At 43.8% G+C, this 27,246-nt stretch overlaps 1 protein-coding gene across 2 annotated transcripts in view; it reads right to left on the reverse strand.

The window, feature by feature from the left end:
* Positions 1 to 1,532: 1,532 nt before the first annotated feature.
* UBQLN4 (ubiquilin 4) overlaps positions 1,533 to 27,246 on the reverse strand; it is a 105,392-nt gene continuing 79,678 nt past the window's right edge. For both annotated transcript variants that reach the window (XM_086947649.1, XM_086947650.1), the window contains exons 6-11: positions 26,041 to 26,263; positions 20,049 to 20,188; positions 18,669 to 18,752; positions 18,039 to 18,154; positions 2,805 to 2,994; positions 1,533 to 2,040 (exon numbers count right to left, since the gene is read on the reverse strand). In XM_086947649.1, the coding sequence (XP_086803775.1) occupies positions 1,888 to 2,040; positions 2,805 to 2,994; positions 18,039 to 18,154; positions 18,669 to 18,752; positions 20,049 to 20,188; positions 26,041 to 26,263 (906 nt within the window). In that variant the 3' untranslated portion in view covers positions 1,533 to 1,887. The remainder of the gene's footprint in view (positions 2,041 to 2,804; positions 2,995 to 18,038; positions 18,155 to 18,668; positions 18,753 to 20,048; positions 20,189 to 26,040; positions 26,264 to 27,246) is intronic.

The following is a 27,246-nucleotide window of genomic DNA, read 5'->3' on the forward strand; positions in this document are numbered from 1 at the left end:
CAGGTCAGAGCGGGCTCTGTCCTCTGGCGAGAACTACTTGTCAGCTGCAGAGGTCCAGAGGTTCTTTCCTGCTCATCTGGGACAGCTCCAAACGTCGGGCCCAGCAGTAGTCGAGGGTTTTCTTTGATACTAAGAAGCAGCAAGCAAGCTTGTTATGCTCTGACAAAAGGCAAAAGTTACAGACCTGATGGAGGTCAGTCCGTGGATAATTTGAATAGCACCTAAAAGGCATGCGTTCCATCACCATCGTGACATGGCATGAAACGAGTTAGAAGGCTAGAGACGAGTTAGAAGGCTAGAGAAAAGGCACAGAGGGGGAGGCCCCATGTGGGGCAGAAATTGATCCAAGGATCACCTGGGCACAGATGGAGTCTTCGACACCGTACGGAAATGAAAAGTGATACATGTACGAAAACAATACAGACTGTTAGGAGTTACTGTGGGAACCAGAAAGAGTGTAGACGAAGATCTTGGACTGGAGCACACGTCCTAACTAGATGGTGGAAAGAAAATCCGACATTGGCGCCAATGCCCAGGCACTTTACTAGCAAGAGGAGGCGTTACCAAAACTTGTGACTTAAAAGACTTCTTCAAAGAAAAAAAACTTGCACACTTCTGGGCCCAACACTAGATGGCAGGAGTACGCATTACATGTGAATATACAGCCAAACATGCCTCAAACGCAATTGTAGGTTGGGCCAAATGTAATGTATGGATAAATATAACTTTTAGAGGATTAGCTCTTACCTTTGTACTTACCTTTCTCGTTGCCCAGGTATCCTCTGTATTAGTAATTGTGCTGCACCAGCTTTTATGTTGTGGTGTGGTGTGGTATTTCAATTGGCTGTTTTCATTGTGGTGACATAGCACTATAAAAACCTGATAAAGGAAAGTGACAACGCCTGCTGGATCGTCATTGTGAGGAAACTGCCAAGACAAAGATTTAGATTGGTCCACGTCACCTTTTCCAGAACATGCCAGGATGTGCTATAAAAGATTTGCTGCTGTAATGCCTATAACAAACGTATATCCCTCTCCTTTACTGCTTCACTACAAAATTCTAAAACTAAAAACATAACACTTCACTTGCTTCTGGTGCTCCACTGCTCTAACATGGTTTATTGTTATCAGCGCACCTTAAAATCCGAGTGGGAAAACAATGAACTAAACAGGGTCAGCAATGGACTGTGGGATGAGCAAAAGGCAGACTTGGGTGCTAAGCAACAGGAGGTTAAGGCATTCTAAGTCTGTAAAAATGCCCCAGGCATCTCTGAGGTGGATAAGATTGTCATTCAACGTAAATATGTACTGGAGAATTACCACTTCTTAATGTGATACTGATCATTTGCTATGTGCCTACAGAGTACAATTCACACACCTGAACCATGCTACTGGCCAGCAATCCACTCTCCCGCTTTCAAGAGGATTACTAGGGCTTATGCATTTCAATGATTTGTTCCAGTGTCTGTGCAAAACTGAGGATGAGGATGCTTTCAACAAGGCTACCAAAAAAATAACCCAGAGCGAAAATCGGCTGTTCATCATTTATACAGTTAAAATCAAACTACTCAAAAGACAACTGGTCAGGTTAGGACTAGTTTCTATGCCAGTTATGAAGTAGAGTCCGGGGGTACATCTGAGGCAAAAGAAAGGTGGATGAAGGTGGAAAAAGTATGCATCTGATCAATCTTCTTGGCCAATTGCCGGGATCCGGATCCACACGGAAGTAAACTTGTAAGCGTTTCAACATGAAATCTTAACTTAGGAGGAATGTCGGGAATAAGCCGGATTTTATACATGATGGGCAGCAGTCCGATATTGTGGGGAGCGAAACAGAAGCAACCTTCCAGGCAGGGTCCTGTGCACACAAGTCGGTGAGGCCACAGTTTAGGAGGGCTGAGAGCCCAGCAGTCTCTCAATAGCAGCATTGATGTCTCCACCCGTGGCTATGAGCGCCTGGAGGTTCGCTTCTCGGTTGATGAATCCCATGGCGCTCAACTGGTCCAACTGTTGTTGAAACCGCACTTCTGGAGTCTGCCCCTAAGGATGGAAGCGAAAGCTGTTGATCACAAGGACAACATAGGAAGACTAACAGCAATTCAAAAATGTCCTCTTAAAGCACTTATACGATTATACCATGAGCTCATTCACACCACACAGCTTGCTATAAAAGGACAGATGTTTCAGCTGATTGTGCAGAAACTAAAGGCAGAGACTACTTGGAGAAAAAAAAAAAGAAATGTGCCACGCGTGCATGACCCTGAAACTACTCTTCTCTGGTGTCCTCTGATGAAGCGTTGGCCAACTACTGTCTAGGAGGGCGGGATCGTTTGCACAATTTCCACATATAATAAAGATACACAAGTCAAAATACAAAACTGAAATTAAAGTTCAGAATTGTACTGGGAACACCGAGATGATACTGTGATTGACACAGCAGTTTAGGTCAGAAAGATATGGCGTCTGACGCAACATCCCTCCCTTACATCTGTTTTTGTATATTAGTGGTTAAAAACAATAAACACAACATAAACCCACATAAATCTACCAGCAAGTGGATAACAAAGATGCCACTGGCATTCCACAGAACAGTCTACAAAGTATAGCATGCACAGCGAGAGGTTTGCAAACTCTGCAGTTTTCAACAAACACAATGTAATCAAAGGGTGAACACAGAGCTGTTTTCCATCTAATTATTGAAATACAAGGACATGCAACATCAATAGTCAATAACTGCACATCAACAGCCACCTCTGAAAGAACATCACCTTCAGGTGAGGAGTGAGTCAGCCTCATGTACGCACCTGCGAGCTCCCGGATCCCCCTGCTAAGAGCTGGATCATCTGCTGCATGAGCTGCTGTTGGGCCGTGCTGCCGCCAGCTGGCGATGCATTGGCAGGCGTAGAGGTGGATGACGAAGAGGACACGGGGTTCTCGGAATTTGTGCTTCCTCCTGTGGAAGCGGGCATTCCAGGCACTCCAAATGAACCGAAGCTGAAATTGTAACCGCAGAAGGTTATTGTGGTGTTACCAAGGAGGACCAAACCAGCAGAGCACTACAACCTCTTCATGGACAGCCATGGACAAGCAGTCACTTTTGCCACTGCCATAAAGCAAATTCCCGCTAATCATGCCAATAGAAAGAACTCTTAGGTGGCTCTGACAACTAGAACATAAAATAAAGAGTGACATATTAAGAATACATAACACAAAGCCAACAAATAGCTTTAAGTGACGCTACCAGCACTCTAAATAAGAGGGACTACGATAGTACAAGTAACTGGGGTCGGACCTGCAGTCTGGTATTTTCCCAGTGGGCTGCAGGCTACTAGACTGATTTATCAGTACAATGGGCTTCCATGAACCAACCACACCCCCATACTACTTGCAATCTTCTGCAACATGTGGCTGGCTTGAATATTTTTACCAGGGCAAAGTTTGTTTTCCAGACTTGTATTGCACATGCCTTGAAAATTAAAAACATGTGTGAATTAGTGTTAAAAATACACTAAATGTGCTAAAAAATGGTTTTAGACGTATTAACTAAAGAGATTGTTTTTGCTTACTATGAGACTGATGTTTTCAAATTAACAGTGAAAGGTAGACGGGGCAGACGGACACACAGACAGGCCCACACACATATATTCACACACAGACACAGAGGCACACACATATATTCACACACAGACAGGCCCACACAGACAGGCCCACTTCTACTCACACAGACAGACACACACACCCACTTAAACACACACACACAGACACTTATACACACAGGCACTTATACACACAGACACTTATACACACAGACACACAGAGACACACTTTGCTATAACAATTTAATTTCCACCTCAGCAAGGATAGTTGCTGCTACTGCACAACAGCAATTGGTTGTTACCAACACTAGATCATCGCAGTGTCCTTTTGCTTGTATCGTTTGCATAGAGAAACAATCATGAGGTCCCTAACTCTTTGCAGAGTGGGTGACCTTGAGGGTTCCGAGGTCTGGTTAATCATGAAAAACAGCCTGCATTTCTTCAAGTTACTAATTAGCACTGAAGCCGGGGGCTTGGCAAGGATCTGTCCAGTGTCTGGATAGATGAAGATATTCTGCTTCGCATCAAGGACCTTAGAGAGGTTCTAGAAGATGATCGTCCTGCCGGTGATTTCAGATTTGAGCTTTGGGGGGCAGGGAGGGGATAGAGGGCGAGGATGGGATAGGGGGTGTCGAGGGGAAAGGCTGATAGCTTTCCAAAAGATTTTGATGTTAGTGGTAGTGCGGCTTTCAGAATCTATTTAGACTCCTAGGGGGCTTTTTCGGGGCCTTGAGGTCAAGCTGGTATCAAAGCGGAATGCAGCTTGGTGTCCTTAGATGGGTTGTGGTCAGAGGATCAAACCCGGATGGTTTTTGCTGCAGTGAGCTCAACTCTGGGCTTGAAGCCCGACTCCCATAGAAGAGGAGCTCTGCCTCTGTTGAAGAGCTTTTCAGAGGCCAAGACTGATCCTATGTCTACAATGTTGCTGAACAGGTGTGGTGTGTGGTCGCAGGAAGAACGGGGGTCAGTTTTGATCTGATATAAGTGCTGGGTGGAGACTGATGTTTTATGACAAATTCTTGCATCTCCTCTTCTGCTTCAGATGCCTCTAAAAAGATGGCCTCTGGGCCCTATATTGCCTGGGATCCTGTAATGCTAGAGCTTCCAAACTATTCTTCCTCAGCCCCAAAAATGTCAAACGTTTAAAGAGGATTGTTATCACTGCATCTTGTGGTGGCCCCTTGCTGTTCCTTGTAGTACCAGAGGTCTTTCTTGCAACAGAAAGCATGGCAGGCATCACAGGAGGTCTCAGGGGGATGGCAAGATGCACAGATTACAAACAGCTTGCTTGTTGCTCTGGGGTATTTGGCATTACAACTAGGCAAGACCTGGAAGGCTATACATTCCATACCTTTTCTCTAGGTGCATTATCCAAGAAACAACTGAGAAGACTTGCGGTTTATCATTTACCAAGGGTGGAGCCACAATGCGCGGTGTTCAAAAGGCTAAAGGCCAGTGACCATATGGTTAAAACTCTGGGGAGTGACAGGGATAAACTCATGGTGGCACTGGATATGTTCTTATAGCGAGCATCGAAAGGAGTAGATTTGTCACCAAGAAGAACAATTGTTACTTACCTGTAAACAGTGGTTCTCCAGTACTGGGGTCTTTCATAGATTCACATGCTTGAAAATTCCCAGTCGTCAAAGTGGGAGCCCCACAGTAAGTTCATTCTAAAAACCTTAAATACTCATAAGTACCATAGGTTAACAATAATTCAGAACTACATTAAAAGGCTAGCGCCGCGGCAAGATGGCGGCTTCGCTTTGAGCTCCGCTCGGCTGCAGAGCTCCTAAGGATTAGTTAGCCGTCATTTCTGTACCCCACTGATGGCTGATGCGGGAATTCGCCTTCTGAACGGTCCCAGCAACGTATGAAGCTGTTTGACTAGAATGCGCACAACGAGCAAGTTATTTGCGGAGGTACTTTTCTTTCATTCTGACGCGAGAGGCCGCCATTTTATATCGGCCGCCGCTCGCCAGAACCCTTCCAACCTTCGCCTCAAATTGTTGCAGGAATCTGTTTTGGGATCGGTCCTAGCAAGTTACACAGCTTCTTTAACTGAATTTCCCACAGTAAGCGAGCTGATAAACGGAAGCAACTTTATCTCATTCGGACACGAGCTGCCGCCATTTTGTATCGGCCGCCGCTCGCTAGAATCCCTACACTCTTCACCTTAGGTAACCGGGCCTCTTTACCTTGCAAAATTGCCTGGCAATGTGACTCTTAACTTCTACTTTGCGCTTGTAATCGATTTTCCCTTCTTTTTTTAAAATGTGGCCTCTTTTCAGGTTCTCATACTAAGTGACCTCTCTTCAGGAATTACTGCCATCATGAGAGACCCCTCTTCTCCACGTTGTGCTTTCATTTATGTAGCGATTTTTTTTATCAAGGATGGATATCATCTTTTCCTCATTACAACTGAACTGTTTTTTGTGGTCTTTCCACATTTCTTGGTTGTTTTTGTCTGCTACTACATATCTTCCTCAAAATAAGGATTTTGGAACAGGAAATCCATCGCCTCAAGCTCCATACTGAGGACCTTGAAAATCGGAATAGACGTAATAACCTACGCCTGTATGGTCTACAGAGAATATTGAAGGCACAGACATGCTTCTTTTTCTTAAGAAATTCCTCCCAGAACTATTAGAAATTTCTTCCGTGCCCTCATAGAATATTCAGCGTGCCCACAGACTTGGTATTCTTCAACCAAATGCCTCCAGGTCTAGAGGAATTATTATGCTTTTTTTTTAGAATTTACAGCTCTCATGCTTGTCCTCACAGCAGCTAAGTCAAAGCCAAACTGAAATCCTTTCTTCATAATCTGTCTCTGAATTCTGCTTCTGGCTACTCTCCTCATTGCTAGTTTTCCTGTATCTGTTTATTTTCTTTCTATGATGGCTTGTCATAACTCTATTCTATTTATTTCACTCTCCGTTGCTCCATCTTCCGTCTGCGCAGTTGCACCACATGCGGCATTATTTACGATGTACTTTTAGATCTGGATCTTTTTCCTTGATCTATCTTCTTTCTTCTACTTTCTCTCCTTTTTTCATTCTTTTTGTTGTCTTTTCCTTTCATCTATATCTCAAAGATTGCATGTGCTTATTAGTGCTGTTTATTGTATTATGATCTGTTTTTTACGTCTAACTGATATATGGTGTTTCTTTCCCTTTAGCGGTTTCCTTACAATGTGTCATCTCCTTCCATGTCTCACCTTCTCAACCCGCCATTATGTGTAATTTTGTAACGTGGAATGTTCGTGGTCTTGGTCATCCCATCAAAAGGCAAAAGGTACTTTCTCATTTATCAAAATTAAATGCTCACGTCTCTTATTCAAGAAACGCATTGTAATGACACTGAATCGCTCAAATTAAAGCGACAATGGGTGGGTCAGGTTGTTTTGTTCTCCTTCAGTTGGCAACAAAGGGGGTGTTCTACAAGGTAAAGAACTAGTTCTTTTGAACATTTATGGCCCAGTCCGACCTGATCCTGAATTTTGGAATTCCATCAAAATTTTACTTGCTTCTATTGATCTCCTAATATTGTTATTGCTGGTGATTTTAATCAATGGTTAAATCCCTATTCTGACAGACAATCCAAATGTAAATTTAATCCAGATAAGTCCCACAAAGCCTTTCAATCTGCCATTGCCTCTCATTCATTATTTGATATTTGGAAAACTTGTAATGCGGACTCATGAATGTACCTTTTTTTCGAATGTTCACCAAACCCGGTCTAGGATTGACTATATTTTGATTGGTAAATCCCTATTACTATCACTTCTGTCATAAGAGATTGGTTCTATTTTAATTTCTGATCATGCCCCTGTTCTTTCTGTGTTGGACCTTTCTTTAGATTCCCCCAATTTTAGCAGATGGAAGTTAAACACTTTTTTATTATCTGATACCCATTTTATTTTAGCAGCTACTCAATTTATTACTGAATTTTTCACTTTTAATAAACCATCGGACACCTCCACATCCAACACTTGGGATGCTTTTAAGGCATCTTTTCGTGCTTTCACTATTTATGTTGCAGGCAAAAAGAAAACTGCTCGTAAAAAATATGCAGCATTATTGCAACAACTGAAACTTTTGGAACATACATATTTTACCTCTAAATCCCCCTCAACACTGTGACTGATTAAGGCCAAATCTGAGCTTAATAAATTAGCTACTGTTAACTTGTAATATCCTTCTTAAAATTAAATCTAAATATCATGGAGGTCAAAATAAAGCTGGTAAGATGTTGGTCAACTACTTAAAAATCAAATCTGAACGTAAACATATTGGTCCTATTCTAAAGGAATCTACTAATACCCTTGTTTGATCAGATGAGGCTATTGCTCGTGTATTCCAGGAGTACTATCAATCACTATATTCTGATGACACGAATCCCTCCCCTCGCAATTTGGATACCTTCTTCTCTGGCCTTCCTTCTCCCCCTTCCCAACCAGATGAATTTGATTTATTCGAAAGAGATGTTGCTTTACAAGAAATAACTGATGCTATTAAATCCTGGAAGAAGTCTAAAGCTCCAGGTCCCGACGGCCTTTCTATTGAATTTTATTCCGCCTTTTCCTCCATTTTTAATCCCAAACTTTTGGCACTTTTCAATTCCTTTATCTCTGAATCTAAAGCCTCGGGTTCCTTCATGGACGCCTTAATTGTTCTTATACCCAAACCCGACAAAGGCCATTCTCTTTGTAAAAATTACCGTCCTATATCATTAATTAATTACGACTAAGTTATTTGCAAAGATCCTTGCCACCCGCCTGGAGATTATTATCCCATTGCTGGTTAAAACAGATCAATCTGGTTTTCGTATGTTTGCTAATATCATTTCCCTAAGTAAGAAAATTAAGTTCCCTTTAGGTGCTCTATCCTTGGATACCGAAAAGGCCTTTGACCGAATTAATTGGCACTTCATGTTTAAAACACTTCAATGGTTTGGTTTCGACCCAACCTTTATATCATATGTTAAACTGTTCTATTCCTATCCCAGAGCTATTTTTTTGTAAATAACAGTTTCTCTAAATATTTTTCCCTCTCTAGAGGTACCCGCCAAGGTTGCCCCCTTTCACCCTTATTATTTGTTTTATTCCTTGAACCATTCCTTGAACGTATCTGTGTTCAGTCTCAAATTTCTGGTTTCACCCATAACTCTTTAGAAACTAAAATGTCAGCTTACGCAGACGATATATTAGTTTATATGTCTAACCCTATTACATCCCTTCCTCCCTTTCTAGAAGAGGTTACATTATATTCTAGTATTTTGGGATATAAATTGAACTTCTCAAAAACAGAGGTACTACCGTTGAATTTGTTATGTTGCCAATATATGTTTACAGATACTAATTTTACTTGGTGTCCCAATAAAATAATATACCTCGGTATATGGTTTTCTTCTACTTTGAATGTCACACTTAAACACACGTTTAATGCATTAATCAATAAGATTCAATCTCTGTTACTTTCCTGTTCACCTCTTCATTTATCCTGGTGGGGTCGACTTGATACCATTAAAATTATGATTGTTCCTCATATCCTTTAAACTGTATCTGTTACCGTTTCAAAGTCCCTTATCATATTTTTCTCAAATTAATTCGCTTTGTACTAAATTTCTTTGTAACAAAAAACACCCACGCATTTCCCTTGCAAACGTCCCAAATTTGAAGGTGTCCGTTTTCCTGATTTCAAAACATATCACGATGCATTCTTCATCAGACAATTTTTTGCCCTTTCTTTTGATTTTGCTGACACTCCTATACCACAATGGATTTCTTTTGAACGATCTTTATTGAAAGATTTTTCTTTTCGTAATGTAATTTACATGTCTAACTGTACATTTATAGCGAATAATCCCATTTTGAAATACTTCCAAAACCTATTATATGACATATTTGTTGCTGGTCTTGACCCTTTTCAATACTTTTTGTCCTCTACTATTTGGTACAACAAATACATTAAGTACAAAAGTAAGTCATTCTACTACAAACACTGGAAGGAGAAGGGAATTCTTTTTGTTCATCAACTCATTTATCTGAACTCTGTCATTCCCTTTTCAATGTTACAATTGCAATATTGTTTACCTGACTTTTCTTGATTAATATATTTTGATATCAACAGCTCTGCAATCGCACTTAAATACTTTAGACCTTTCCAATGTTTCTACTTCAATAATTCCACCTACACCGCTTTATAATATCTCTCAAGATCATAAACCTAAAGCAGCTCATTTCTATAAATTACTCTCTTTTCATATTTCTGAACGACCTAAATCCCCTTCAGAATTATTCTGGGAAACCTACTTAGATCTCTCAATACCTGTTTCTGATTGGGATAAACTATGGTCCAAGTTATTTAAAATTTCAGCTGTTCCTGCGTATTACTCAATCGCTCTACTTTATCTATAATACAGCAGTACTAACCCCGGTTTGTATATCCAAGTTTTCCCCTACCTCATCTCCCCTTTTGCTGGTCTTGTTCTAATTTTACCGGAACTTTAAGACATCAAAATTTTGACTGTACTAATGTTTTGAGCTTTTGGCTTTCTATTTGGTATACCTGTATGAAAATGTTCAAATGTAATATACCGCTATCATTGCAAAATGTTTTTCTAGGTTCATCTTCACCTGATTTTGATGGTTGTACTCCTATATCCCTATTATTTCACCTATTTATTGCATTAGCTTTGAAAGTTATTATGTCATGTTGGAAATATAGTTCCAAATTATCCTCAGTTACTTGGTGGAATTTTATTTGTGATGAACATCGAATTGCTACTGTTTCCTCTTCCTCTTTACCCCAGAAAATTTAATCTGATCTTCTTTGGTTGCCTTTCACAACTTATCTTGCTTCACATGCATCTTTGTCTTAACTATTTCTCTTTCCCTTTTGTTCTATTTACATCATCTTCTTTCATATACATTCTTACCCTCTCTTTCTTTTTTATCTTTTCCCATCTTTTTCTAGTAGCATTTAGTATTATTGCATTTTTCCATCATTTGTTCATAAAATATTAACTGTTTTATTGTTCTGTTATATGAGGTTACCTCTTTGTTTTTGGATTCTTTTCTCTTATTCTGAAAATTCAATAAAACAATTCTTAAACAAAAAAAAAAAGAACTACATTCATTAAAAGAAAGAAGCACTTCAGTAGCATATCCATGTCGTTATGATAGTCCAAACTACAGCCAATCAGGCGCAAGCACCCTCTAAAACCTTCACCCCAGAGGCTCAGGCCCTCAGATTTTCGTAGCACAAGAGTGACAAAAGAGGCTAGGAGAAGAGAAAGGGAGAGCCTCTGAGGGGAGGTGGGTGGGTCGCATGTGAATCTATGAAAGATACCAATACTCGAGAACCACCGTTTACAGGTAAGTAACAATTGTTCTTCTCCAGTATTGGGGTGTCTTTCATAGATTCACATGCTTGAATAGAATAGTGAGCAGTAACAGGTAGCCGCAAGAAAAAACCAGCAGTGCAGTGGCATAAAATGCAATGATATAACATAAGACTGCTAGACAGATAACAACCCATACAGGAGGAGGGAAGGAAAGAGGCTTACCTTATTTAAAAAGATTGCGACGCACCGCTTGGCCCACTGCTGTATCAGCTTCATTGATCTTCTCTAAGCAGTAGTGCTTCGTGAAGGTGTGCCTGCCGGACCACTTAGCTGCACAGCATATTTGGTGAATCGGCACACCAGCAAATAGGGCCATAGAGGATGAAATCGCTCTGGTGGAATGAGCTCCGAGTGTAGATTGAAGAGGCTTGCCAGCCTTTTGATGACAAAACGAGATTGCTGAAGAAATCCAACGTGCAATAGTTGGCTAGGTAACGAACGCCCCTTGTGCACGCGTCCATAAGCAACTAACAGTTGGTCAGATCTACGAAAGGGAGCTGTTCTGTCTATGTAGAATGTAAGCTTCGCCGGAGATCGGGGATTAGCAAAGAAAGTTAAGAACACTGGTTCATTGCGATGAAAATCAGTTGGCACCTTAGGCATGAATGCCGGGTTGGTGCGAAATACAACACAGTCCGACTTGAATTGAAGGAAAGGAGGCTGAATGGTGAAGGCGTGGACATCACTCACGCGACGTGAGGAGGTCAGGGCAAGAAGGTGGGAAACCTTCCAGGTCAAAAATTTCAAATCCGCTTTGTGTATGGGCTCAAAAGGCGCCTTCATCAGTTGTGCCAAAATATTGAGATGCCAGGTAAGACGCCGAATGGGTGGAAACATCCTGAACAGACCCTTGAAAAACTGCCGAATGACTCTGGAAGAGTAGAGAGAAGACCCGTCCTGCCGAAAATGAGATATTGCCGCTAGGAAGACCTGCAAAGTGGAGTGGGAAAGTCCAGATTGTGCAGAAAGAACGGCAGAAGCTGATCAGGAGATGAGTTCACAGGGTGGATGTTGGCAGATGCACACCAGTGACAGAACCTTTTCCATTTTAGCTTGTTAAGTCTTTACTGTGGACGGAGCTCCCGCATTGGCAAGAACATCTCTACATGCCGGCGAAATATTCAAGTGGGCAAAATCAAAGTGCTCAGGTTCCAGGCCAATAATTTGAGAGAGGAGGTGTCCGGATGGCAGATCTGACCCTTGTCCATTGTGAGGAGATACGCCCGAGGACGAAGGAGGATGGGCTTGCACTGTGATAGGAGTAGCAGGTCCGAGAACCACTCTTGTCGAGACCATCTGGGAGCGATCAGGAGAATATGGCACGGTTGCCTCCGCATTTTCCACAACACTCGAGGAACCAGCGGGATCGGCGGAAATGCATAGGCAAATAGATTGCACCAGTCCATCAAAAGGGCATTCCCGCACGACCCGCGGTGGGGAAGCCAGCTTGCATAAGACTAGTATTTCCAGTTCACAGGGCTTGCGAAAAGATCCAGGTTCGGGCGACCCCACAGCCGAAATATGAAGTCTAGAGTCGGCTGATGCAACTCCCACTCGTTGGTCGAGGACGCGGACCTGCTGAGTGAATCCGCCAGGATGTTGGAGATGCTTGGTAGGTGAACCGCTGTAAGGGTAATGTGGTGACGGAGTGCCCAATCCCAGATGCTCTGTGCCAGCTGAGAGGAGCGGTGACTTGGTGCCGCCCTTTTTGTTTAAATAGTGCATACTGGTGGTAATGTCTGTTTGAATGAGCACTGATTCTCCCTTAAGCAGAAGGTGGAAGGACTTTAGCGCAAGAAAAATAGCCATTAGTTCCAGTCGGTTGATGTGCCAGGAACGATGAGACTGGGTCCACTTGCCCTTGCCGGATAGCTCCTGAAGATGTGCGCCCCAACCTTCCAGGGAGGCATCCGTTGAAAGGACGAGGTCTGGAGCGATGGTCAGGAAAGATGTACCGGCAGCGATGTTGGAAGGTTGAGCCCAGCAGCAGAGAGCTGACTTCATTCGAGCGGTCACCAGGACCAGATCGTTGAAAGAGTCGCCGACCTGACGCCACTGTTTGTCCAGTTCCTCCTGAATTAGACGACTCCTGAGCCTGCAATTTGGGGTCAGGGATATGCAGGACGCCGCCATCCCAAGAAATGATTTCAACACAAACTGAAACTGACTTTTATGAACGGATGATAGCCACTAGGCGTAGAATTCGCAGTTGTTCGTGAGACATGAATGCCTTTGCCAGTAAGGTATTTAGAGTGGCGCCTAGAAAGGTTCTGCAAGGAGCTGGATCGACCTGAGACTTCTCGGTGTTGATAGACAGACCTAGGGAAAGAAATAGAGTGACAGAATTGAGTGTCCATAGACACCCGACGACAAGATTGCAACTTGATTACAGTCGTCCAGGTAGGGAAAGATTTGAACACCCCGCAAACGTAGACATGCCACTACTGGGGCCAGGACTTTCGTGAAAACGCGAGGGGCAGAACGAAGGCCAAAAGGCAGAACCTTGAATTGAAAATCTCTGCGCCCTACCCGGAAGCGCAGGTACTTCCGGTGCCTTGGAAGTATCGGCACGTGGAAATGGGCGTCCTGGAGATAAATGGTGGTCAGGAAGTCGCCCTTCGAGATGAGGTGGAGGATTTCCGTGAGTGTGAGGATGCGGAAGGATTGACATTTCAGGTACTTGTTTAAGGCCCGTAAGTCTAGGATAGGGCGCCACTCGCCGGACTTCTTGAGGACCCGGAAAAAACAGGAATAGAATCCTAGCCTCGTCTGAGATTTGGGAACCACTTCGATGGCACCTTTGTGAATCATGAGTCGAATTTGTTGAAATAGCTCTTTGAGGTGAGCTGGAGGTGGACCAGCTGGAGGAGTGTTTGGAGGGAACTTGACAAATTCCAGAGCATGTTTTTTGACACAATGTCCAGCACCCAACGGCCCGAAGTGATTAAAGACCAACTGGAAAAGAAAAGAGATTCGACCTCCAACTTTGAGAGGGGAAGGCAAGTCATTGCTTCTTAGAAGTGGAGCCTCTGTAGGAAGACTTTCCTCTGTAAGACTTTGCGGACTGTTGTCGAAAAGATTGTTGAGATGAATATCTTTGGTTTCCTTAATTATCGGAGCGGTACTGGCTGGAACCGCCGCGAAAAGAGGACGAAGTGCCGCGTCGGCAAGCACCACGAAAAAGCTGCTTGCGAAACTGCAAAGGGCCTAGGGCACGAGCCGTCTCAGTGTCCTTCTTAATTGAAGAAAGTGCGTCGTCCACATGCTGGCCAAAGAGCGATTCGCCGTCAAAGGGCATGCCGAGGATTTTCGCCGGAACCTCCTGGCGAATCGAGGTGGAACGAAGCCAGTCCTGACGACGCAAAACAGCTGCCCCAGCTCGCTGACGAAAACCAGTGCATGCAATGTCCACAGAGAAGTTGATGATCTCCGATGACGCTCTTTCCCCCTCCTGAAGAATCTTTAGAGCCTCCGCTCTGGATGGCTCAGGAATAAGATCGATAAAGGAGGACATGTCAGACCACATCTGGCGATCGTAACGACCCAGAATGGCCAGTGAATTTGCATCTCACACTGTGGTAAAAGCCATGGTGGAAAACTTACTCCCAATGGCATCAAGACGACGTCCCTCGCGGTCAGGTGGTGCGGAAATAGGGGAAGATATGAATGTCAGCAGTCCTACATGCCAAGAACAGATGCATACTGGTAAGTCGCATATTCGGTTCGAGGCATGTGGGCTGCTGAATTCATATCTGTGCATAGATTATATAGCAGTCTCTCCTGTTAGCGGCGGCTGCCAGTGCGAGCTGCAGCAGTCTGAAAAAGAGTTTTGAGAACTGCCTGTCCTACAGCTGCCTGCGGTCTTGAATGCATATCTACGCAGTAGTGTTTCGTAAATGTATGTGTAGTGGACTGTGTGGCTGCCTTACATATCTCTTCTAAAGGAATATTTCCCAGGAAAGCCATGGATGCTCCTAACTTACGTGTGGAGTGTGCTCTTGGAGGAATGGTTAGTGTGCGTTTAGCCTTTGCGTTTCAAATCTGTATACATTTAACGATCCATCTGGCTATTCCTGCTTTGGAAATGGGGTTGCGTAGTACAACTCTATTTGCGTGGACCTGTATGAATGGCTCTTGAATGGTTAGTGCCTGGAATTCACTAACTCTTCTTAGTGAGGTAATGGCTACTAGGAAAGCAACTTTCCAGGTAAGAAATTGAATCTCACAAGAGTGTAGAGGTTCAAAAGGTGGTCCCATCAGTCTGGTGAGGACCACATTCAGGTTCCATACAGGCGAAGGTGGGTGTCTGGGAGGGATCACTCTTTTGAGTCCCTCCAGAAAAGCTTTAATGGTAGGCACTCTTAATAGTGAGAGGTGCTGCCTGTTTTGAAGATAAGCTGCTATTGCGGATACATGTATACGAATGGAACTGTACGCCAGATTACATCTGTATAAGTGCAACAAATAGCAGATAATGTTTTGAATAGATGCATCCAGTGGGTTAATGTCATTATTGTTCCAATATATGACAAACCTCTTCCATTTAGCCGCATAACATGCTCTGGTCGTGGGTCTTCTTGCCTCCTTGATGATGTTCATGCATGTTCCTCTTCGTGAAAGTGATGATCCTCCAGATCGTCATAATCCGGACACTTGATGAAAAGTTCCGAGGGACTTTGAGCTGCCCGGAACCTATCATCTTCTTCCAGAGGTATGGTCCGAACCAGAGGCAAACAGATGTGATGGAGGCTGAGATTGTTGCGGAAGCTGATCCAAAGAAACATGGCGACGCTGGAACATAGGGTCAACGGCAGTTGACAAGGAGCCAGATGCTGAAACTGGCACCAGAGGTAGTGATGCGAAAGTAGTCGACGATTGATCCGCCGTCGACGGGACAACCAACAAAGCCACTGTCGACGTAGCCGGCGCCGACGAGACTACCGCCGCCGCCGGAGACGAAGCAGTCATCGATGGAGCACCCGCCGACTAAGAGGCTCTCTTCATAGAAGACGTCGACGAAGACCTGGACATCGACGAGATCCCTTTTTTAGATGTTGACAAGGAGATCGGAATCGTAGACGAGACCGATTAGAGCCTCACACATACCATCGTCGACGTTGAAGACGTCGACGCATCCGCCGTTGACAACTTGCTGGAAGAAGTAGTCGTCACTGTCGTCGAAGAGACAGAAACAGCAGATCTCGGACAGATCATCGACAGTCCCGTCGACGATTTGGCACGTTGTTTGGTGGAAATATGCAGTGAAGGAGCCTTAGACGCCCGAGAGTCTGATCTCGGGGGCGTAGGCGTAGCAGGAAGAGGTGGAGACACTGCAGGAGCCTCCTGAGCTTCCTCTGTTTAAGGAAAGGAGATGGCATATCCTGCACACTGCTACGCTTAGAAGAGGCTCTAGACAAACCAGTCGCAAGGCTATCTGCGTCAGAAAGGGGGCACTCCTTATCCTTCAACCTCTGTAACCAGAGAAGGAGACGCTCTTCTCTGTCCTTAAGAGTCTTGGTTGAGAAAGTCCTGCATATTTTACAGTTGCCTAGTTGTTCAGGATGTTCAGGATAGAGGCAGTAAAAACACTTCTTGTGAGGGTCCTCTGAAAAGAGCCTTAACTTCCCACAAGAAGCACATGATCGAAAAAGACTTTTTTACTTGAAGACATCCTAAAAAGCTGAGAAAGCCAACAGGAAGAAGAAGAAAACTGAGCAGAGCTCAGGGGACTCCCTGCACACGACGTGCAGTAGAAAATCTAAGGGCCTAAGCCTCTGGGGAGAAGATTCTAGAGGGTGCTTGCACCTGATTAGCTGTAAGTTTGGACTATCATAACGACATGGATATGCTACTGAAGTGTTTTTTTCTTTTAATGTAGTTCTATGTGTTAATGTTAACCTATGATACTTATGAGTATTTAGGGTTTTTAGAATGTATGCAATTATATTTTATATACATGTATGATATGTTTTATTTCTATTTTATTTACCGTGGGGCTCCCACTTCGACGATGGGGATTATTCAAGCATGTGAATCTATGAAATACACCCCAATACTGGAGAAAACTGTTGTGGAAAGAGACGGTCCCGGAATAGCGATGTAGAATATCAGAGCCCGATGATGGAAGAAATCCTTAAATGGAGAAGGTGTCCAGATGCACTGTAGACCATGGGAAGAGGTACAACCAGTCTTCAAAGCATACAAGTTGCAAACATCTGGGACCAATACTTGATGGCAGGGGTGTGCAGAGCATGTGTATATAAAGCCAAACTTGCTACGAACACATGAATATATTACACACACTCTGATTAAGTGTTCAGCAGAAAAACATTGGCATTGTAGCTTAATACAAAAAAATGAGTTCTGCAAATAGTCCGGGAACTCACCTATCCCCACTTATGCCCATAATATATTATTTAATGGATAATAACGCAACAGTGAGATCACCATCGCCTACAAGGTTGTAGAGGTCAATTTCGTATCAGTGAGATTAGCGCTGCATACATGCTTTCAGTGATCAATAACTAAATACAAAGCCATCACAGCACCACAAGGTGTACTCAGAATATTAGGTTTTTTAGGTCCACACTCCTGGACATGCTTTCACCCGTCTACAGTGGGTTTCTGGCATTATCACTGCAGAGTCTCTTCTAGAAATCAAAAACAGAAAATGGAGCACACAAATGCTGGTTTGCCCGCTAAGGTCAACAGTGCCTTTTGAGATCACCAGTGTAGGATGTACATTTACAAATCGATAATACATTGGTAAAATCACTCTTGCACATGCAGAGGAAAAAAGTGTGTTACGTACACAATAATATCAAAAGTTGTAACATTTTAGGTGTAATATAAGTCACACCTGAGATATTGGTGCTTTCTGTACTGCACCTCTAAAGAAAAGAAGTCCTCCTAGTAAAAGAATGCAAGGCAAAATACAGGTGTGGAAGAGCTACTCACAGCTAAAAATGGGACAACTTTGAAGTGCGCCTTTGATAACCTACATGAGAAGTGCAACTACCATGAGCCAGTTCTTACCTTGGTACCAGCCCAGGTGCCTCAGTCTGCAGTGTTTGAAGTCCCTGCTGAATCTGCAGCAGTGCCTGCATCGCACGAGGATTGGTCATTACCGATAGGGATTCTGGGTTCTGCATCTATGAAGCAACAGGAAAGAGGATCAGGGTTTCCTTCAGTTTCAATCAAATGCCTGCAACCTAATCTAATGGGCTCTTCTGTGATAAAGAAAGGAATATTAAAAGTAGCAACACAGTGGTAATGTACACATCCAAGAGTAAAGCATTATGACAAAAAAGATCACAATATCCTCTTGAAAAGTACACGGAGAGCACATTTACTGGATATATTTCTTTGGAAGGCACTTACAATCAAACCAATTATAATAACAATTTAAATACAGCATAAATGTAGATGTTACAATTTTGTGAGCAAAAAAACATACATAGAAGATTTCCAAAGTCAAGCTGAACTTCAAGGGAGGTTCAGGTACACAACTACCATCCAAATAATACTTAAAGAACATTTACAACAGATTGAACTGCCCGGACGGTGTCAGAGGAGCAGCCGACCTATTTGAGTAACCTTGGCCATGAACAGATAATTTACATCATGTCTAATGCATGCGTTCTGCCAGCCTGAATCGTTCTCTACCTGCTGAAGAAAGACCGGCAACTGGTGTCGCAGCTGTTCCTGAAGCTGAGGGTTGCCTGCCAAGAGAGGGTTGTTCCCCATCATCTGTTAAGACAGAAGCACCATTATAAACAATAAAAAAAAATGGTGTTATAACTGAAGAAAAAATGTAAATGGTTTAATGACACGTATACGTCTTTCAATGCTAAAGGCAAAAAAACGATGGATTTAACCCAGTTCTTTTGACTGGGAGAGAATGTTTGCATTATCAGCATTCCATCCATCATTTGTTGGCTGTAACACTTTTCGTCCTCAGTGGGATGGGTATGCCCAGACGTGGGTCCCTTGCTCACTGTGCTACTAGATACAAGCTAGCCTGACTGAGGAAGGGCGATATACCCTGAAACCAGTCCCATGATGCTTGTTTCCAGTCCAGGGAGGACCTGGTCTAGCAGTTTGGTCTGGTCTGTTCCCATGAGGCACAGGGTAAAGACGGACTTGCATATGGCTGGGTCCAAACTGGGGTGGCGTAGTGGGCAAAAGAACGATGGATTTAACCCAGATCTTTTGACTGGGGGAGAATGTTTGCATTGTCAGCATTCCGTTCATTTGTTTGCTGTAATACGTCTGTACACTATGTAACAAAAAATTTCTAAAGCTCACATATCTGATATGATGAATGGTGGGTGCTGATCATCTTTACGTAAATTGTTCTATGGAGCTGTAATCCTGTGTGGAAGATTAGGAGGCTGATCTTCTAGATCGATGCACCACCCCTATTTGAACTGAAATGTTCAACTAGAATTGATTTGTGCAAGTTTGGTTGCCTCATCCTCATCTTTGTAAATCAACAGGTTTGAGAATATGAATCATGCTTGGGCGCTCTTCCTTTCAAAGTTTCTAAAATGACATCACAATTTCAGATGAACATTTTTCCAGTCCGCCTATGGCAGACAAAATTTCAAACCAGTGGCTTGAAATGTCCACAATATCTATTATCAAGGATGTATCTGCTTGTGCCATCAACACTGACACTAGTGAGGAGTCCAACCAAGATGAAGGGTGGCGGAGGGTTCAGAGTCAATTAAAAGAGCACCTTAAAAACCCCTTATGGGGCGTTTGATAGAGACACTAAAATACCAGCTACAACCCATACTAGCTCAGCGTGTCCTATACAGGGTCATATTCCCGGTGCTACTTTGTGACTAAGTAGGAGGTTAAGTACCCCTGTATGTTTTCCTCCATTCCCACCTTTGTTGAGTATGAATCTGTATTAACCTGCTGCAGAAAGGTTGCTTTGACTCTGCACAGCATCTGGGTTTGCTGGTGCAACAGTTTAGCTAAATAATTATACTTGTGACACGACCACATAAGGCTGAGTGATCCAAAGTAAAGACTTACCTGTGCAGCATAATCTGGATTCTGTGCAAGACTCTCCATCATGCTACGCATGTATGGGGCTGAAATCATACTCTGCATCAGCTGTGGGTTTTCAGAGATTTGCTGCATAACACCCTGCATTTCTGGGCTGCTAAACAAACCTGAATAAATGGACGACAAAAGGGCACTGGTATGTTATTCAAAACACATTTATCCAAAAGAATAGATAACATGTGATAGTTTGATTAAGTAGAAAGGTTATTGTTCAAGAAAAATATAAAACATGAGCCTCAATAGGAGTTCTAATTGGAAGATGGTTTCTAGGAATTTGTGCAACATGTAAATTGCCACAGAATCCCTTGTGACATGTTCCAGTACTGTATTTTACAACCACTAAAACATAATGGCCAGGTGTACACATGACGGAATCGTTATTCTTGGCAGTGTGTAGTGAAAATCAATTTACATATCACGGAGAAGCATTTAAATATACAAACTTGATAGTTACAGGCCCAACCTTCTGCAAAATTAATGTCTCACAGTGCAGACCTTTTATGCAGAGTTTCATGTTGAAACTACAGATGGTATCTTGTGCACAGCAACAATTCACTAGACTCAAAAATGGTCAACAACAAATTTAAATAAAATGTGAGAATGAACAGGAACTTTTTCAAAGAATGCTGGTAGTTAATAGTCCTTCATGGTATAAACTGAAGGACGTAGCTCCGGTGCTTCCACCTTGGCTTACATTCTGCTTTTGCTAATGTGAGAAATCGAACCCAAAAAGATCACTGTAGAAAGCTGGGTCTGTATGGTATCACCACTAGTTGGTTATACTGTGCACAGAGGGTGGATCCCAAAATGTGTACAGGCCTCAATGTAAAACCCAAAGTGCTCTATCAGTGGTAGTGTGGGCTAGCAGCCTAAGGGCTAACAGAGGAGTGCAAGAAATGCATTGCACAACATGGACCAATAACGACTCAAAAAGGAGATCCACACCTATTTTAGAAAAAATTATTTTATTTTAAGACCAAGATCTTCGCAAGAAGGTAAGTACGTTTTAAAATCAAAATCCTTTTCACTTGTGAAAATTGTGACTAGTTCAATGGTATCCTATGGGGAAAACAATATTGCGATTATACAGGAAAGTATCATACTTACAAATCCAGTCTTCGGCCCAAAGGTCAGCAAGGAGCAAGAGTCAGGTGCGTACCAAAACTGCACCACCAGCGCCACATGAGCGGCTGGGTGCAGGTCAAAGTCGGAGTTTAGTTAAATGCTTTTCAAAGGTGACAGGGGGTGCCTGGATCCACACTGCTTGCAAGTAAGGGGATCTGTTACAGGAGCCAAGCTTTGGGGTTGAGGACCAGAATGGGGGAGGGGGGTACAAAGCAGCACCATACCTACACCTTCACCTCCAATATCACAGGGGCGGCCAGGTGCAGGGAGCTCTTTCAGAGTCAGGCACCCACTGCTGTTCAATGGAGATTCTTTCGACAAACAGGCTGCACAAGTTGCACCAGAGTTTGCAGGAGGGAGACCAACTACAGCAGAGGTAAGTAGAGATGTAGGGGGTCGTAGGGGCACCATCTGTTCAGCTTACCCAGGCCTCGGGGCTTAGGTGCAGGGCTGCCTTTTGACATCGTAATCTGTTACTGGAGCCGGTCGCGGTCAGGGCAAGCCTCCGGATTCACACTGCAGGTGCCGCTGTGGAGACCAGGAGAGGTCAGCAATTGCCAGACTCTAGGTCGGAATCCCTGGGGAGAAGTCACTGCATAGGTGAGCCGCTCAGACTTGAGCCGGAGGAAGTCGAGTGCAGGAAAGGCAGGACACACGAATCCGGGTCCTTGGGGTTAGTTTCTTCTGAACAGGTCCGCTATCCACGAGAGATTGGAGTCTTTTTCGAAGGCAGCAGTCCTCCCAGGGTTGTCAGAGGTCACTGGCTGCAAGACAGGTCGCAGATTTGCAGAAGGTGAAGACAGGCCGGTAGGGCTGGGGCCAAGGCAGTCGTCATCTTCCTCTGCAGGGATGTCTTCTTTCTTCTTAGGTCAACGCAGATCTAAGTTCCAGGTCTGGGGCAGGGAGGAGCACCTAAATACTAGATTTAGGGGCGGTTTAGGGGAGTAGCAGGTAGGGCTAATGGGCACCTTACCTGGGGCAACCACACTCTCCATTATGCCACCCACCTGTGGGAGGGGGCATAGGCCTAGCCCTGATTGGTGGAGTCCCCCATCTTCAAGATGCCAGAGGCTGAAAGATGTGCTTCACCTCACCAACCCCCCCCCCCTCCTCCCCCCCCCCCCCCCAAGCAGAGGCTGGGGGTTACATTACAAAGGCAGCAGAAGAAAGTGGGGTGAACCACTACAAGCACCACTAAAATGCTGCATCAACAATACTTATCAATTGTTTCTCATGAATTCTTTTTATGTATAGTTTTTAAATTGTGCCATAATTTGCTTTAAATTGTAGGATAATAAGAGATGCATCTACTATTGTAATGTTAAAAAAGTTCTATCTATGTAATTATTGTAATACCTGAACCAACTACAAAAGGCTGGCCATTATCTGAAAGAGCACTAATTCCCAGGAGCAAGATGTTTACCTTCCTAGCCTACATTAGGCCTCCAAGGACAACGTGGTTACGCCATCTGTACTGTCACATCATGAAATCTTGAGCAACTGAGCACTGTGCTGTAATTGTATGGTAAAAGGTAAATGTTTGTCGAGAATCAACCAGCAGCCTAAAACGTAGTTCAAAAAGAATTATTAGAAAAGTAATGAGATAGAGGGCACCATGTCCTCCTTAAGTGGGACCTGTCTGCATAGCAGTTTTAACGCTTAATTGACTGCGCACGGCGAGCTGGTGTAGGAAGGTGGCTCTTTATACAGTGGACCAAAAAGAAGTACTCTTTATAAAGAGTCAAGCAAACTCTAAAGGAGTTACAGAGGCACAAATTACACCTCAAATGCTCTCTTTTGTGGTAATGTGGGCGAGCAGTTAGCATATCAGTAGGCAGTGCTAAGCATTTATTGCACAACAAAAGTAGTGACACCACAGTCAATAAGCAAATCAGACACCAATTTATGAAAATAACATACTTTTATATGAATATAGATACCAAGAACAATGGAATCAGATAAGTACATTGTGTTATGAATTTCGACTTTTTAAACTAGGAAATTTTCTGAAGCGGTAATGTTACTGTACGGAGGAAAGGCATACACTGAATACAGGTAGTTCACAGTGACTTACTGGAACAATCTTTTGGACTGAAGAATGGGGCATGGTCCAAGGCAGCACCAATAGGCCACCTCAGGCGAGACTGGGGCAGGAGGGTGCTGAGGTGCTTTTCAGCATTTGATGCCCAATGCTATTGTATGGGGGAAAAACATGTACTGCATTCGGGCACTTCATAGCAACTTACGGTACCTATCTCCTGGACTTAAGGTAAGTATGGGAAAGGTCCAAGGCAGCACCAACAGGTCACATCGGGAGGCTGTGGGCATCCAGCTGCAGAGGTGTTTTAAGATGTCAGGTGTCCCATTCACTTTAATAGGGAACGGTCTGGTGGCAAAGGGGCAGCAAGCTGGACTGGGAGAACAGTTAGGCTGAACCAACAAGGGGGCTCGGGTCTCACGATGCTCGGGGACATATTTGATCCTCTTCTCCTGCTCCGGACAGCGCAGCGGGTGCAGAGATGTTCTGAGGCATCAGCTTTTCATCACAGGGGACACTTGCGGTGGAGGGGGCCAGCACAAAGAGGCTGCAGGCAGCATTGGGGAGTCCCCTGTGGGCAAACCCAAGGTGGCCTTGGTTCTGAAAGGTCTGGGGACTACGCTGGCACAGTTGGCCCACTTAAACTCAGACTAGGGGACACGAGTGCAGTTGTGCTTTCCGGTGTTGGGTTTGCAGCTGTACAGAGTCCTCACAGTTCTTTTGGAGTGCCTGCAGAATGCAGCTCCACCACTCCAAGAGACTTCCTGGGTCTTTGCTGAAGGCAGGCAGTCCTCCCAGGCTTTTAGAGGCACAGCAGCTGCAGGATCAGGCGACTTTAGCACAATCTGGTGTTCACATCAGACAGGCCAGCAGGGTTGGCGCCAAGTCAGTTGCTTCTCCGCAGTCCTTGCTTCTCGTGGCTCTTCTCTGTCTTTCTTCTTCTTAGGTCGGCAGGATCTGATTTCCTGGTGCCAGGGGCTCCTCTAATTACTAGATTCAGGGGTGTTAGGGGAGTGTAGGAAAGAAGCTAATGGCTACCTATCCCTGGGGTTACTACGCTCCCTATAGGACTACTTCCTGTGGGAAGTAGGAATAACCTTGTCCCAGAGTTCCTAATTCTGCCATAACCAAGATGGCAGACTTACATTTTGCATCAAGAACATGTAGCCCACTTTAGGGGTGAAACTAGCATGAAGGTGGAGATCCCGATCGGACTACTAAATTTCTCACCTCTCTGGCGCCAAATGTGCCCTGGGCAGGCGGGTTGGCATCCCATCTTCTCTGAGGGAAGACATATTTGCATACCAAAGATGCTGAGCTCCTTTAAGCTCCCTGCCTCGGAATGCCAATTTTAGAGCCTTCTTAAAGGAGGTGTAAAACACCTCCCTCCAGAGCAGGCATTGTTCCTGACTGTCTGAGAGCGTGGACTCTCACCCCGGGGGTTAAGAAACCCATCTGTGGTGGCAGGCTGAACTGGACCAGTCAGCCAGCACAGTAGAGGGCTGGTAGGTTTCACAGAGTACATTTAAGGTACCCTCTGGGTGTATGTACTTATAAATCCATCACTGGAATCAGTTTGGGTTCATTATTATGAGGTATTTGATAAACACCATATGTTTCAGTAAAGCCATTATGTAACTTGGAAACTTGGTTTGACCAGTGCCCAGTACATACCTTCATATGGCCTCCCTGCTCACTTGTAATATTCAGTAACAGAACTAGACATCACAGGATCATATCTGCTCATGCAGATATGTCAGTACATAAAATATAATGCGCCCTGTTTGAGGGCTCACTTACATATATTAGATGCAGTGACTTTGACATGGCACACAAGGGTGCCATGTCATGTTTTCACTCATGGTTTGCACCATGTCACGCAGCCTGCAATGGCAGTGTGTGTGGAATTTGAGTGTGGGTCCCTTAGGGTGGAATAAGGTATGCTGCAGTTCTTGTGGACCTCTTTAGCACTCATGCCCTAGGTACATGGGGGTACCATTTACTAGTGACATACAAGGGTGCTAAAGTCCTTAGCCTATTGTAGCACAATTAGAAGGGGAAAAAAACTTGTTTCGGGGAAGGAGCACTAGCACAGAGGTCTGGTTAGCAGGCCTTTGTGTACTGCCAGGGTCTAAAATCAGCATATAGTAGCTAAGAAGTGGCCAAAAGTGGGTGGATAACGGCAACAAAAGTCCAGTTTCCTGCATTTGGTACATCAGATTATTTGCAAGTAGTTTTCACAGAGAGGAATCAATTAGTGTTGCGGTGAAGACAGCGCCACAGGAGGTCCAACTACACATTTTCACCGCCAAGATAGAAAAGATGAGATTCTTTCAAATATTGACCAAATGCTCTAAGTAAACTGCCATTACAAGTTACCCAGGATATCGCCAAAAGGAGGACGGCTCAAGTCTACGCACTGTAACTATGAACACTATGTCCTAAGTGCTAAGCAACATATACAGACACAATGTTACATCAACTGCCTGGATACTTGGCGTATGAGAATGACGACATGAAGTGGCTAATATTAGATCCATTAAACGAGGAATTGACGGTCGAGTGGGACAACCAATTATATCAAAAATGGCGCAGGACATATACAAAACGCAAGTGGAGGCATCCTGCCTTAAATATTTAATAGTAAGGAACAAACAAGAAGGTCTTCAGTGGAGGAGTAACATCTCAAGAACCTTTCACTCGCAGAACGGCTCAAAAGCAAGAGGACATCAATTAAACAATCTAAATACATTTAGGTAAATGAACTTTTATTTGTTAAGAATGGTTTATACTGACCAGTGCCTAAACTGGCAGCATTGATTCCAAGAGGGTTTGACACGGTCGGCGTTGTTTGGCTTGTATTGCCGGTGCTCCCATCACTGCCTGTTGTCTGTGTTTGAGATGCAGGCGAGGAAGGATTCCAGGGATTTGGTAAAGGCTCTCTGTTCTCGGTCCTCAAAGGCGGAGCAGCAGAACCATCTGTGTTCCCACCCAATGCTGAGAAGGGGTTGCTGCCAAACTAAAATAAACAAAAATTAAATCGAGAAAATAACATTTTGTGTCCATGTTTCCATGCCGACAGACTGAGTGAAAACTTCGGGTAACCTGGCCTGACTTAAGTAGGTGAGCCCCCAAATCTATGCTTAAACATATACATTGAAAGGGATATATTTCACCTTTTAAAACCCTTATGTTCTAATTTCTCGTAAACAATACAGTGGCTCCAAAGTGGCTGTGAGAATGCAGCTTGGGCAACATCCACACTTTTAAGAGCGATGGCTCACAGTTCCCGATCTACAGCCCTTGGTGCACACCACACTCACCCTTAAGGAGTAATAGACTAATCTATGTACCAAGAGCATTTTTCCAACCCGAACCCTGCGTTGCTATTGAATGTATTGTATCTGCCTATTCTATGCTGGCCCTTGCCTTCAGAGAGCGGAGTGACCGAAGTTTTATAGGAACCTATCTGCTGAATATTCATTCATTGTATCTCTAATCTATTTCATTGCATTACTGGTCTGCCTTATGAAGGGTGTTATATATTTGGTATGTCACATTTCGACAATTTCATTGGTATGTAAAAATTTTCCAGCAAAGGTGCAACATATGCTGAATGGTATACAGGACCGAAGTAGCTACTACCCCTCCCCCGTTTTATACTTTTTTTTCTCCAAAACATTCACAATTACGTAGCTTGTTCAAAACCACATAACGAGAAAGTAATCATATTCTCCTCTCAGAGGAAATATCTTGTGAGTATGGCGCTAGACCATCACCCTGTTCACCTTAAAAATGGCGCATTCTGCCAACCGTGCAAGTGCAGGGTTTTGTCTTAAATCTCACCCAATCATTGCCATTGGTTACAGTTAGTGTGTCCATTTTATCCAAGTTTAGTTAACCAGTTTGGCTCAATGGGTTTGTCTTACACTTGACTGATCTTGGAAGATTAATCGTCCTAATGCGGTCCAGTTTCCTTGAAATAGCCACATTTTCACCTAA

The sequence above is a fragment of the Lissotriton vulgaris genome, chromosome 12, assembly GCF_964263255.1.
Source record: "Lissotriton vulgaris chromosome 12, aLisVul1.2, whole genome shotgun sequence".
NCBI classification, from domain to species: Eukaryota; Metazoa; Chordata; class Amphibia; order Caudata; family Salamandridae; genus Lissotriton; species Lissotriton vulgaris.